Source organism: Gavialis gangeticus, unplaced genomic scaffold, assembly GCF_001723915.1.
Source record: "Gavialis gangeticus isolate Ggan-Ray unplaced genomic scaffold, GavGan_comp1, whole genome shotgun sequence".
In the NCBI taxonomy this organism is placed as follows: Eukaryota; Metazoa; Chordata; order Crocodylia; family Gavialidae; genus Gavialis; species Gavialis gangeticus.
In genome coordinates this window covers 43,650,467-43,662,925 of record NW_017729029.1, presented here as the reverse complement: position 1 = coordinate 43,662,925, position 12,459 = coordinate 43,650,467, and the positions used below count along the sequence as shown (strand labels likewise).

Here is a 12,459-nt window from a genome sequence, read left to right as displayed (position 1 = left end):
ATTTTCCTTTCCTAGTAGGTTTACAGCAGTGTAAATCCATGGGCTATAGCGTAGTAAAGCCTGTTATACACTGTTGTGAATGAGCTCAGGATTGGGCCCTGAGGTTGTAAGCTGCTGAACACAGGGCCCTGTCACTGACTGTGAAGTAATTAATGTGCTGGCATGCTAGTTAAATAATATACAGTAAGATACTTTTTAGCTTATGATAAATGTCCTTTCCTTCTGCTTAAATATTCACATGCATATCTGCCTAGACACTTTGCTAATTTTTGCCACAATCACTAGCTCATTTGTTCTTTATGCTAATGATGTAGCCTTGCCCTTATTAAGGTATTAGCTTCTCCAGCCCTTCCATTTACAAATCTGTCCTGCACTGTTTCAGCTTGTTCATCGTAACCAGGTCCCATCTACATTAGCAGATTCTCAGGACAGGAACTTTGTATGGTACAGTCAGGAAGGGGAGGTATGAGGCCATGGGAAATGAGCTTGTTAAGGTTTACTTAACGTTGGGATCTCCCAGCATTTCACTGAACCCATCAGAAAATTAAACACCCCTTGATTCTTCTGCAGTCCCTTGGTTCCCTGCCAGCGTGTGATGATAACAGTTAATAGAGTGTGCTCATTGCTCCGGGCTATCGCTGAACTGGCAGACTGTGTGAGCAGGATTTATGCGCTGCTTTCCATTCTAAGCAGCTGGGCTCTTGTAACGGATGGACAATAACCCAGTTCAAATGAGGAAAAAGCTAAGGGGGGAGCATTTGGATCCAAAACACATACAAAACAATTGGAAATAGCCAACGCACAAAAATGCCTTTGAAGGCTTGATGTGCTGGCGGAGGGCAGGGTGGACGCAGACAACTCACATTGGTGGATTGTGGCACGCTTGTTAAAAGTGAAAACCAAAGAGATTTCCACCCAGCTGGAAATAACAGAATTATGCCCGATGGTTGGTTTCAGTTTGGGTCAAATAAGGCTTTTCAAGAGACGAGGATACGAGCTGGGACAGCTCAAGGGTTGGGTGAGGGCACGTGGAGCTTTACAGTCCCAGGGGTCTGCTTAGAATCCAGGTCGGGTAAGGTAAGTGTCAGGGCGCACTTACTGTTTGACGATGGTTTGGTCTCAATACAGGTGACTTCCTCAGCAAGACTGAATGGGCTTCTCGGTAGTGTCTCACTAGGCAGGCTGAATACTGAATGGGCCACAGCCTCATGAGGAATCTCTGCCCTCTGGTGATGTCCTGAGCCTGCCGGGAGGACTGGGTGGAGAAGGGTTTGCCCTGTGGCTGTTGCTACTGAACTTATTCTTGGAGAGTGAAGTGTGGTTTCCAGGGCTGTCAGTCTGGTGTCTTTCGTTAGTGCTGAATTCACTTAAAATGAATTATGCTTCTATTGTTAAAGCTTGTGGCTTTAAACATTCAACGTCATAAGCAGCTAGAAAGAAACCTTTGCCCTCGGTTGAGCACGGGCTCCTTCCATGGGAAGGCGGTCCAGCCACCCACCCTCCTCTCTGAGTGCGTGGACATGTATGGGCTGATGCTGTGGAAATGGGGTCTAGTCAGAGAGTTGTGAGTTCGCATGCTCTCATCTTGCACACATGCTTAGTCCCGTGAGCTGCAAAACCGCATTGTCTGGGCAGTTCCCAGAGGCTGGCGGCTCCTGCGCGTCAGCTGCCATTCATTGACATGCCCACAGCCTTCAGAATATTACAGCGCGTGAAGTGAGAGCATGACAGATCCACAGGAGGAAGGGAAGCAGAGCTCAACCAGCCAGGCTCAACTGCTGCTTCAGCAGCCAAATGGCAGAGGCCTATTTTGAGAGCTGTGCTGGAGGCAGGTTGAACGGAGACGTCTGTTCCCTGTGATAAAAGGGCAGCTGCTAGGAGGATTCCTTCGATGGGCAGGGGGTTCCAGACGGGCTGACTTCTCCCCTCTTTCTGCTTCTTTGCAGGGAAAGCTGTGACAATCCCCCGGAAACATGCCGCTGGTAAAGAGAAACATCGAGCCTCGTCACCTGTGCCGTGGGGCGCTTCCCGATGGGGTGACCAGTGAGCTGGAATGTGTAACCAACAGCACCCTGGCTGCCATCATCAAGCAGCTGGGAAGCCTCAGTAAGTTGCAGATGGTAGAGCATGTCTGCTTCCTCCGAGGGAGACCTAGTCAGAGCCAGGGTTTGTTCATTGTCCTCCAGATCATCAGTTCTGGACTTCACAGGGCAGGATGTCAGCTGGCCTCAGTGGAGCTGCCCGGACTTGTGCCAGCTGGGAATCTGGCCCGCTGACTTTCAATTCCTGTGGAAGGCAGTGGAAAGGCTTCAGTCCACTACAGCGGGAGCTGGATACAGCCCTGAGGGGCAAAGTGATCATTGTATTTTATTTTCATTACCAATATTTTGAGGATTATGAAGAATCGCAGGCTGTGTAAAGAGCTGTACATTAAAAGCCACCAATAATTTGGCTAAAACAATAACAAGGAAAAAAAAAAGAGCTCTATCCATTTGAAGGCCCAGGCAGCACTGTTTTAAGATACTCTGGCACTGCTTCCTTTCATGGCTGCCTGGCCCATATGGACAGGAAATTTTAGCTCCCTTAGCTTAAATGTTTGAGGTATTTCCTGGTCCAGAATCAGGAAATAATCAATTTTAGTAGGATAAAATGTTGCTCCTTTTCTAAAGGGCCTTATAGAACAGTCGTAGAAACAACTGCCTCCCCCCTCAATGAGTGCTTAACTTGAACTTTTTAGATAACAACTAGTAAAAGCAGAACGATTTTTGTAATTAAGGAAATCATGCTTAAAAGAAACATAACAGCAGGAGGAAGGGTACCTTTTTCTGCTATTGAGCCATGGACATACATTTGGCTATATAAAAACAAAGCTCCAATCTAGAGATGGGGGAACTGAGTGGGTTTGTTTCTTTGGGCAAGCTGGGTGAAGTGCAAACCCAAAATGAACAGCCTTGGTGAAGTGTGTCTGTGATATTTAACAACCTTTTGACTGGGACAAGCTACAGCCTGTCTGAGCAATGTAGATACTTTTATGTGTGATGTCGCTGAGCTCCTTCTTTAAAAATGGTGCTTTTTTCTCATTTGTGAAAGGTCAGGTCTATAGTGGTGCAGATCATGTTACAAAATGTAAATACTTAATAGGTAATGAGCACAGTTCTTTTCCTCAGAGCCTTTTAACCAGACTTCTTCCTTTTTGAATTCCTGGGGAAGTTCCCCTCTACTTCTAGTGCCATTCATAATCTTACATTTTTCTTTCAGCCAAAGGATGAAACAACACAAAGAGCTCAAGAAAATGGCATAGGCAGTGCAACTGATACTGGGCAGCCCTGACCACGATCCTGTTAAAGTCAGCCATAAAGCTTCCATTGACTTTAATGAGGGCCAGAGCAGGACCAATGAATAGCACTAACCTAAAGCAAAAGACTACAGGCTAAATTTGGCTTCAGTTCTGCTTCTGAAATCAATGGTGTCAGCTTGGCTTTGTGTTGGTGGAACTGGGAGAAGAGGTTTTCATGGCACAAGTATTGTATAAACAAAGAAAATGAAAAATATTTGAAATCTTACAGATCTGTGCTACATCTGTGAGTTTTGTTTAGGTGCATCGCCAATATGCAGTGTGTGGGGACAGTTCAGAGCAGGATGCTTATTATAGATTTAATAGATTTCATAGACATTAGGGCTGGAAGGGACCTCAGAAGATCATCCAGTCCAGCCCCCCGCCCGAAGGGCAGGAAGTCAGCTGGGGTCATAGGATCCCAGCAAGATAAGCATCCAATCCCAAGGAGTTTTTATGCTGGCAAACACTGAATTTGACTGCTTGGTCAGTTCTCCATGCATGCTTGAAACTGGTAGGGCTAACGCTCAACAAACACAGTGCTGCTAATGCCCTTTTTCTTTACCTAATCCTTCCTTAGCTCTCATCAGATGTGTAACCGTGAAGCTTTGTGTCCTGGGCAAAACTCTGCTGGAGAGGGGTGCCAAGTGCCTGAGAGTGATGTGGGTGGATGTGTGGGGGCGAGTTTTACCTGCCCTGGGGACTCAGGCTGCTTGTGCCGAATTGTTGCTGCTGCTATAGCAGCAGTACGGTGTCCTTGTACCTGGCTGCTGTTACTGCAGTGGTGCAGAGTTCCCCAGGGGCAGCTGTTCTGGTGCCCCCCTCTGAACTGATGCCGAGGGCCCATTCCTAGTTATGCTTCCATTTCTGGTAGCCTTTCAGTGACAGAAAAGCAGTCCCTCTGGAAGTTATTGGGCAGTCTTGAACCAAACAAACAATTTTCCTATGGCCAAGCAGTGTGTGTCAGCTTCCCCTCGCCCACCTTACAGAAGTGTTTGCTGCTGAGATTCAAGAAAAAAATTTACAAATCCTTATGTGCAGCAGCACCTTTTGTGACTGACCCAAATCCAAACATTTACATGTGCTGTGCACCCTGGAGGCTCTTTCCTTTCCTTTGTACTTTGCTACGATTCGACAGAGAAACCAGCTTACTTAGTCACATTCACCCTGGCTTCTTGTCAGGTTCCCATCCTGGGTTTCAGATGTAGGGAAATGCACTTCTCTGTGGAGTGTCCAGTACCACAGAATAGCTGAGTGTAGTAATTTCATTGGCACATAGCGCCTGCCGTGAATAGCAATGTTGCCAGGATTTATTTTTTTCTACTAGTAAAACTTAAATTATGGGATCTACACCAAGTAGGAAGGGCCCCTGTTTTATCTACAAGGCAGGACTTGAAAATATTGACTAAAGCACTAGGTGTATTTTTGCTTCAGTAATGACTGTAAATGAATAATGCATTGTTTTATCTAAGAGTAACTTACATGATTACCATTTTCTCACTGTTCAGATTTATAATATTTTTTCTCAGTTATTCTGATTATGTCTGGTCCAGTAGTGCCAGGCGCCACAGCCAAGATCAGGACTCTGATGTGCCAGGCACTGTACATACAAGTACCAAGAGTCAGTCTGTTCCCCAGAAAGCTTAGACTTTCTAAATATGTAAGAAAGTAAAAAATGGGTGAAGAGAGATCTAGAGAGATGTGGTGACCTGCCCAAGATTTCTTGGAGCTGGGAATAAAATCTAGGTCTCTGGACTTCCAGTCTAATGACCTGAATACTAGATTTTGCTGCCTTGCTGTAGAGCCCATTACAAGACACTAAACAATTTAGGGGATCAGTGATGGACTTCTGGAACCAATTATTTCCAGAATCGCAACGTGAATTTGGCCCAGATGGGCTCTCATGTTGTTATTCTCTGGCAGTTAATCACTACCCTCTGCAAAATTAATTTTGAGGGGACTTCCCAGTTCTTGGTAGGGATCTAGCTTACTAACTCCTCCCACATCCTCAGTCCCTTTAAGTTCAGCACAGAGGCTAAGGAGAAAGTAAGATGTGGACAATGAACTTGCTTCTCATCTACTTTCTCTGGGGCAAGCCTACACTGTGGCTACCCAGGCTTATTGTACATGCAGTTAGTCCATATACAAAAGCCTTGAGTTCTCCTGGGCTGTCAGCCTCATATCTTTCATTAGCATTAAATTCACTTGTATATAAAAAACTGCAGTGAATGTTTTCTGAGCTTTTCAGAGCCCAACAGTTGATAGTAATGAACCACACAGGGGGAGTGCGGTCAGAAGCCAACACCATATGTTCCTTAGCTACACGGTCTTTTTGCTACAGTGTTTTATTTTGAGATTAGTGTATTGTAGCTGCTCTAGGCAAAGACATGTGACCAGCAAAGCATCCAGTTCTCTATGCAAATATGACCTGGCATTGTGTGCGCGCGTGCTCACGTACGTGTGTGCGCGCGTGCTCACGTACGTGTGTGCGCGCACACACACACACACACACACGCTCGGCTCATCAGAAAGAATGGAAATGAAAAATAATCCCAAAGCTACATTAAGCTTGGTTGAATTGATTGTATCAGATAGAAAGCGACAGAGCACAGGATCTGCTGTTAATGAAGTGTCCATTTACATTTTAAGTTCCTTGATGTAAAACCACAAGGAGCTTTTGCTCCTTGAAATTGAAGCAAGCAGCTCATGACTGTCATTTTAAAGGCACTATGTTTAAAGCTGAAGAAAAAAGTGAGAGAGGGAGCTCTAATTAAATGCATCATGCTCAATATGATTCTCACCTGCAGGTGACAGTAGTGCTCTGAAAAGCATTATGTGAGTGACTCAGACCTTTCCCACAGTGGAAGATGAACTGTGAAATAAGATAAGCAGCCTTAATTTAGGGTCTTTCAGCTTAAATGTGTAGTGGGCATTTTCCTCTATGCAGTTGACTCAAGCTTAGTGTAATTTTTTGTACGTTCAAAGCTGAATTCTTTCAGGGCACTTGAATTGAGATGGATGATATTACAGAGAACAATACAGCTCTCAGCAGCACAAGAGATCCCTAGCAAAGCAACTAAACTGAACGCATACGCGCGCACACACACACACACATAGATTAACACTTGGATTGGCTACACCAGTTCAATTTATATCCCCTCTGTTGGACACAGGCAGTGTTCTCCAGTGGGACTGGAACTACACATGCCTTGGTTTTATTCTTATTCCCAGCTCTCCTAGTGATCTCCTGTGACCTTGGTCAATCACATCCTGTGCCACTTCCTTCTTGTTTTGGCCATGGCCACCTGATTCACTCTGGGTTGTACACAACAGCTTGCTGTTGATTTTGATTATAATGCAACCAGTTCATGGGCACAAGGATGGGTTGGTTTTGGTGGCAGCCATCCTGACCCCTGAGAACTTCATGGCAGTATTAGACAAGAGAATCAGTTTCTTTGGGCTTGAAAAGAAGAGTTCTCCTTTGAGCTCAATGAGAACATGTCATTAGCAGGCAGCATAAGGTGGATATTCTGCTTCTGTTCAGGAGAGGGTACTGGTATACACACATGCACATACCTACACCCACACACCAGTCAGCTTATAACAAAAGAAACACTCCATGTATGCTCTATATAACTTATATAAGTTATATGTGAAAATGACAGGGGCAATGTTGAGTAAATAAGAAGAAATCTTTTCCATTGCACGTATTCCCCTCTTTCATTAGCACTTGTTTTGGCCATTGAAAGAGATCACTTTGGGGCACACTCAAAATACAGAAGGATTCTTGCAAGCAGCAAGACCATGTGAGTGTCTTCATTGCCTCTGTTCAGTGTCTCCCAGGTTCTTGGCAGGAATGCACTGCACATACTGAGGGGAGCAAATTGGAGGCTCTTGGAAAAGAATAGCTGGGGATGCAGACAATATCATAGAAAACAAATGGGAAGGCCAGGCATGTATTGGGCTAAACTTGTCTTCTGTCTAGGTGTTCTTGTAGGAAAGTCCTTACATTTATCTCTGTTTTCCTTTACAACTAAATCAGTTATTTCTCTGTTGAGCTATGTGGACACCCCCATTCTCTTTTGTTCTCTAAGGCAGACATGCTGAAGACATATTTGGAGAACTGTTCAATGAAGCCAATAGTTTCTACATGCGGATGAACTCCCTGCAGGAGAGGGTGGATCTGCTGGTGATCAAGGTCACTCAGTTGGACTCCACTGTGGAGGAAGGTAAGATGGAGCTGGTCAGTAGGAGCTGTCTCTGTTCATCTCTTTTAGTCTGGCTGTGGGATCTGGTAGTTGGTAGAAATTTCAAACTTCGCCCTGTTCTTCCTCTCTACTTCTGGTAGGAGACCAGCTCATGGAGAGTCAATCCAAAGAAAGAGAGGTTATTAAACTCTTGCCTTAGTGGCCATTTAAACAGAAATGTATTCATATTGCTGCTAAGGCTGTGATGGCCACAGCCAAATAAGTTTATAGCTAGGGAGGCAGTAAGTAAGGAAGTACATAATTTCAACACTGAGCAAAACATGCCATTCTGTAAGGAACACAGTGTGTGTGTGGAAATTTTAAAAGGGTATTTTAAGAGCAAAATATACAGGCCTGACTCCTGATTCTGCTCCGGACATGTGAAGGAGCTAGATGAAAGCACAGGAGAAAGGTGTTCTCTGGCAGGTATTCAGCCACCAACATGGAGGCAGTTAGGAACAGCTATTGAATTCCCCTAGTCCAGGGGTTTTCAACCTTTTTTAACAAGTGTACCTCTTCTGTCTCAAAGTTTCAGCTCATGTAGCCCTTTATATTTTTTATTGCTTTTAAAGGGTGGGGGGAAGATCGAGGCCCCGTCGTGAGGGAGGTAGTGGGGCTGGGGCAGGCTCTGCAAAGGCAGAGGGAGAAAACATTATTTGGGGGGCCCCCACCCCCCAGCAGGTAAGTCTGTGTGGGAAGGGGTGGGGGGTGGGGTAGGGAGGGCAGATTGAGACCTCGACAGTGAGGGAGGGAGCAGGGCACAGGCAGGAGTGGGGCCCTGGCTGGGCTGGGTGGTGGGACAAGCGGAGACCTGGGGGTGTTTCGCTCACCCTAGCCCCTGGAGCCCTGCTTACCCTGGCCCCTCCTCCTGCCCCGTTCCCTCCCTCACCACAGAGGCCTCAATCTGCCCCTCCCCACATGGTGGTGAGGGAGGAAGTGGCGCTGGAGCTCAAGACCCCCACAGTGCAGGAGGGAGTGGGGCAGGGGCAAATCATTCACCCCTGCCCCACTCCCTTCTGCAATGTGGGGGTTGTCCCACAACCTGGACTGGCCGGGGCCCCATTCACCGGGAATGGTGCCCCAGACAGGCCAGGTCATGGGACAGTTGGGGCCCAAGGCATGGTGTGGAGGAGCCCAGGAAGGGGGCACATGCCCCCCCTGGGCTCCCCTGTGGTGCACACAGTGGTGGGAGCCACCCATCTGCATCCCTGGACGAGCCAGCATTGGCGCTGGGAGTGGGGCTATGGGAGGGTCTGCAGCCACCCCAAAATTTGCTGTAGCCCCCCAACCTCCTAGTGCAGCCTGGCCCAACACCCCCACCAGGAACACCCCAGCCTGCAGCGGCCCACAGCCTGCCCTGCACTGGGTGCTGATCTGGGGCATATGTTCCCCATGCCCTCCTGGGGGCATGCAGAGCAGTGGTGCTGGGAAGGGATGGCGAACGGGGGTGGGGCTCGCACCTGGCTGCCACTGCCACTGCCTTGTTTGGCCACACGCCATGCCACTTCCTCCTGGCTGGTTGTGGCTCCAAGGGCTGCTGATGGGCCTTGTGCCCGACCAATTGTGCGCAGCCAGGGGCGGGCACAAAACGTGCTCCCCCTCTGTGCCCCCACCTCCATTCAGACCCTCACAGCTCTGCTGCGGGGGGTAGTGGCCAATCAGGACAGTGAGCTGAGGTGGGGGGCAGGGAGGTGCTGTGGTGTGCTGTGTGGGGCCAGCAGCACCCAGTGCATCCCTGTCCCAGATAAGAGGCAAACACACCGGGGCACGGTCCATCCCTACCCTCCTGCCTGTCCTTGTGTACCCCGTACAAGATTTCTAAGTACCCCTGGGGGTACACGTATCCCCGGTTGACAACCCCTGCCCTAGTCCACTTAGCCCAGCATCCTGTCACCAGCAGTAGACAGGGCCAGCTGCCACAGAGGAAGGTACAAAAGTTTCTGTGCAGTTCAGTTATGTGGTAATTAGCTCGCAGGGAAAATCTCTCTCCCCCCTCTCCTCCCATCTTCTTAGTTAAAAGTTGTCCCTAAAGCTTTTATATCCTTTCCAAAACTCTGTTGTTTTAAGCCCCTGATCTTTTAACCCTGAGTAATAAAAGTCACAGCCACAGGAGCTATTCTTAGCTGATGGAACAGCCTCTTGGGGCTATTGTAGCCAAGCAGAAATTAGAACAGCCCTGACAATAAGAGGTTGATTGCAGAAGTGATCCAGATCATGGCAGGGCGGAGCGGGGAAAGGAGGTGGTATATTCTCTAGCCTGCTGAAATTACTTGGGTGCAAAGAATAACTCCCAAGCATTTTGCTGCCTGAACTGCAGAAAACAATAACTCAAGACTAACACCACATCCTAAATGGTGAATGCTGAATTCAGCTTGCTAGAAGCCATTCTTATGGCCTGTGTTTTTCCTTTTGTTGTGTGTTCTTTAAGCTGATCTTTCCTATGCTGTACTGCTTCAGAGGCAGCACCTTGGGATGTCACAGTTGCTATGGTTATTTATTTCACTAAATTCCTGAAATGCAAGTAACTTGTCAGCACTCCTCACAGGTCCTGTCTTTTAGCTGAGAGTGCAGTGAGTCACTTTTCACTTGGGATCACAGAAAATACTCACCTGGACAAGGAGAACTGGACAGTCTGTCAGTACCCCTGAATGATAACTGAAGAGAAGATCAAAACAGTCCCCACCCCTTCCTTTCAGGCTACATCTCCACCTCCTGTGGCCTTAGTGGTTGCTTCTGTAGCCTCCCTTGCTGAATATGTGATGAGAAAATACTGCAGGCAAATGTGTGAACAGTTGTCTTGTTTGGGAGTAGAGAGAACACATGCAGTGGCTTGGTCAGCTTGTTGCATAAGATTGGCCTGGGAGAAAAGCATAGGATGGGGTGTGCTGGAAACTTTTTATGGATAAATCGGGGAGATGGACACACAAATATAGTAGACCACACTTCAAAAGTACTTATGGAGGTGAGAGATGTGAGGACCCTCAGTCACCAGGAGGGGCATTTTCTAAGTTCCACTGCTGTGTGCAAAGAGGACTTACCTAGGAGCTGGGAGCTGCCTCTGTACATGGCGTGTGTGGTTAAGGGAGTACAGCACACTGCTGCAGAGGGGTACAGTCTGTCTTTCCTTAGCCATTTAGCCTTTGTAATGTGCAGTGGGTCCAGACAGCTTATGCTAACAGGGAATTTCTTTTTGTGCTTGCCTGAAGCAATTCCACAGCTCTCACGGACACATCTACATGAGGCATTTATTACAGAGTTGATTAATTAGCTCCACAGGAAAACATCACATACATGTGGTGCTATTAGAATGGAGTAAACTGATTGACTCCACCATAGGATAGTAATGCCAAACACAAGTACTGTTTTATGGCAGTGCAAGGGTAGACGCTGACGGGACTGGCTAGGGCACACAGATGCTACCGTGCAAGGCTGCTTACTGGCTAGCCCTGCACTGGAGCTCCTCATGCCTTAACCAGCCCCTCCAAGTCAGAGCAGCCCCAGGCTGACAGGCTGACCCCCAGGGTCCCCTGCCAGCTGGGGCTATGCAGCTTTGGCTTAACATGCTGCGGTCCTGGGTGCATGTGTAAACGCTGTGCTTATGAGCACTAAACTCTGGTGTGAACTGTGCCAGAGTTTATTCTGTCACGTTAATTTCATGTGCCTACTGTGACCCAAAACTCAAGGATTAAGACGTCCACTTCCCTTCAAAAGAAGGAAGACGGTGAGACCTCTTAGGAGGGCTGTCACCATATGTGACTATGCGTGAGCTCTGATCTGTTCCCTGTGCCCACTGCTATTTTCCACTCAGTGGGAGCTCCCTCAGCACAACTTGCAGGCGAGCTGGCATGTCAGCCTGGCAGAGGCAAAGCTTTTGATGGCTCAAGCTGCTGTGCTGGAGGCTTGATTTCCCTCTCCCTACCCTACAGTTCTGCCTCTTGTGCCTACACACAGGAGAGGCATAGGCAAAGGCTGATGAGAAAGGGTGAAAGAGACTGTGAGCAACTGTGGGGGATTTCAGGAATTCTTCCCAAGGGCTTGGTTTTCAGAGTGAAGCAGTAAAGAGGTGGAAATGGTGATGCTCTGGGCACCATTAGCATCCAGTAAGCTGGCATGTTTTTTCTATACATGAGCTAATACCATTTAATTTGGTTAACATTTTGAATGGCTTTGATTTAAGATAGGGGTGTAACATGAGTACTGGGCACAGGCTGAGAACATCAGCTGGGCAATGTAGGTGCTGAGCACAGACCACAGAGCAGTGCCCAAATGCCAAAGGTTGAGTGTAAAGGATAGGATGCATTGCAATGGCTGGGTGCCAGAAGCAAAGGCCAGCCTCAGAGCATGGATGCTGAGCAAATGCTGTAAGGTTTGTGGTGAGAACATAAATGGCAGTAGTCCCTAACTCTGTTCCTTGGTTCCTTAAAGTTTCCTTCTTGCACTTACAGTTTCGCTGCAGGACATCAACATGCGGAAGGCATTCAAGAGCTCGACTGTGCAGAACCAGCAGGTGGTCTCTCGGAACTCCATCCCCAACCCAGTGATGGAAATGTACCAGCGCTGTGACAAGCCTCCACCACTGAATATCCTCACCCCATACAGGTACAGCATTGGCCCAAGCAAGGCTCTTCATGTACACCATGACTCTGGCTCATGCGACAAGCTGTTCATTGTAGACCAGACAATCACCATCCTCCTTTGGAAGAGGTTCTCCTTTAAAATGTGAAGGACCCAGGTTTGATTTGCCCCATACTGGTTATACCCATATATTGCTTCATTGCCTTCACTGGTGTTTATTTTGATTTACACCAGCATAAGTGAGATCAGAACCAAGCCAGATACTCTATTCCTGCCATAGGTGACATGTAGGAGGGAAGGGGG

General features: G+C 47.6%; 1 protein-coding gene across 1 annotated transcript in view; it reads left to right on the top strand.

Annotated features, from left to right (window-relative positions):
• Positions 1–1,952: 1,952 nt before the first annotated feature.
• Positions 1,953–12,459, top strand: part of LOC109300707 (wiskott-Aldrich syndrome protein family member 3-like) — a 22,968-nt gene continuing 12,461 nt past the window's right edge. Inside the window, exons 1-3 of the mRNA XM_019521496.1 lie at positions 1,953–2,106; positions 7,429–7,563; positions 12,027–12,180. Coding sequence (XP_019377041.1) covers positions 1,974–2,106; positions 7,429–7,563; positions 12,027–12,180 — 422 coding nt within the window. The 5' untranslated portion in view covers positions 1,953–1,973. The remainder of the gene's footprint in view (positions 2,107–7,428; positions 7,564–12,026; positions 12,181–12,459) is intronic.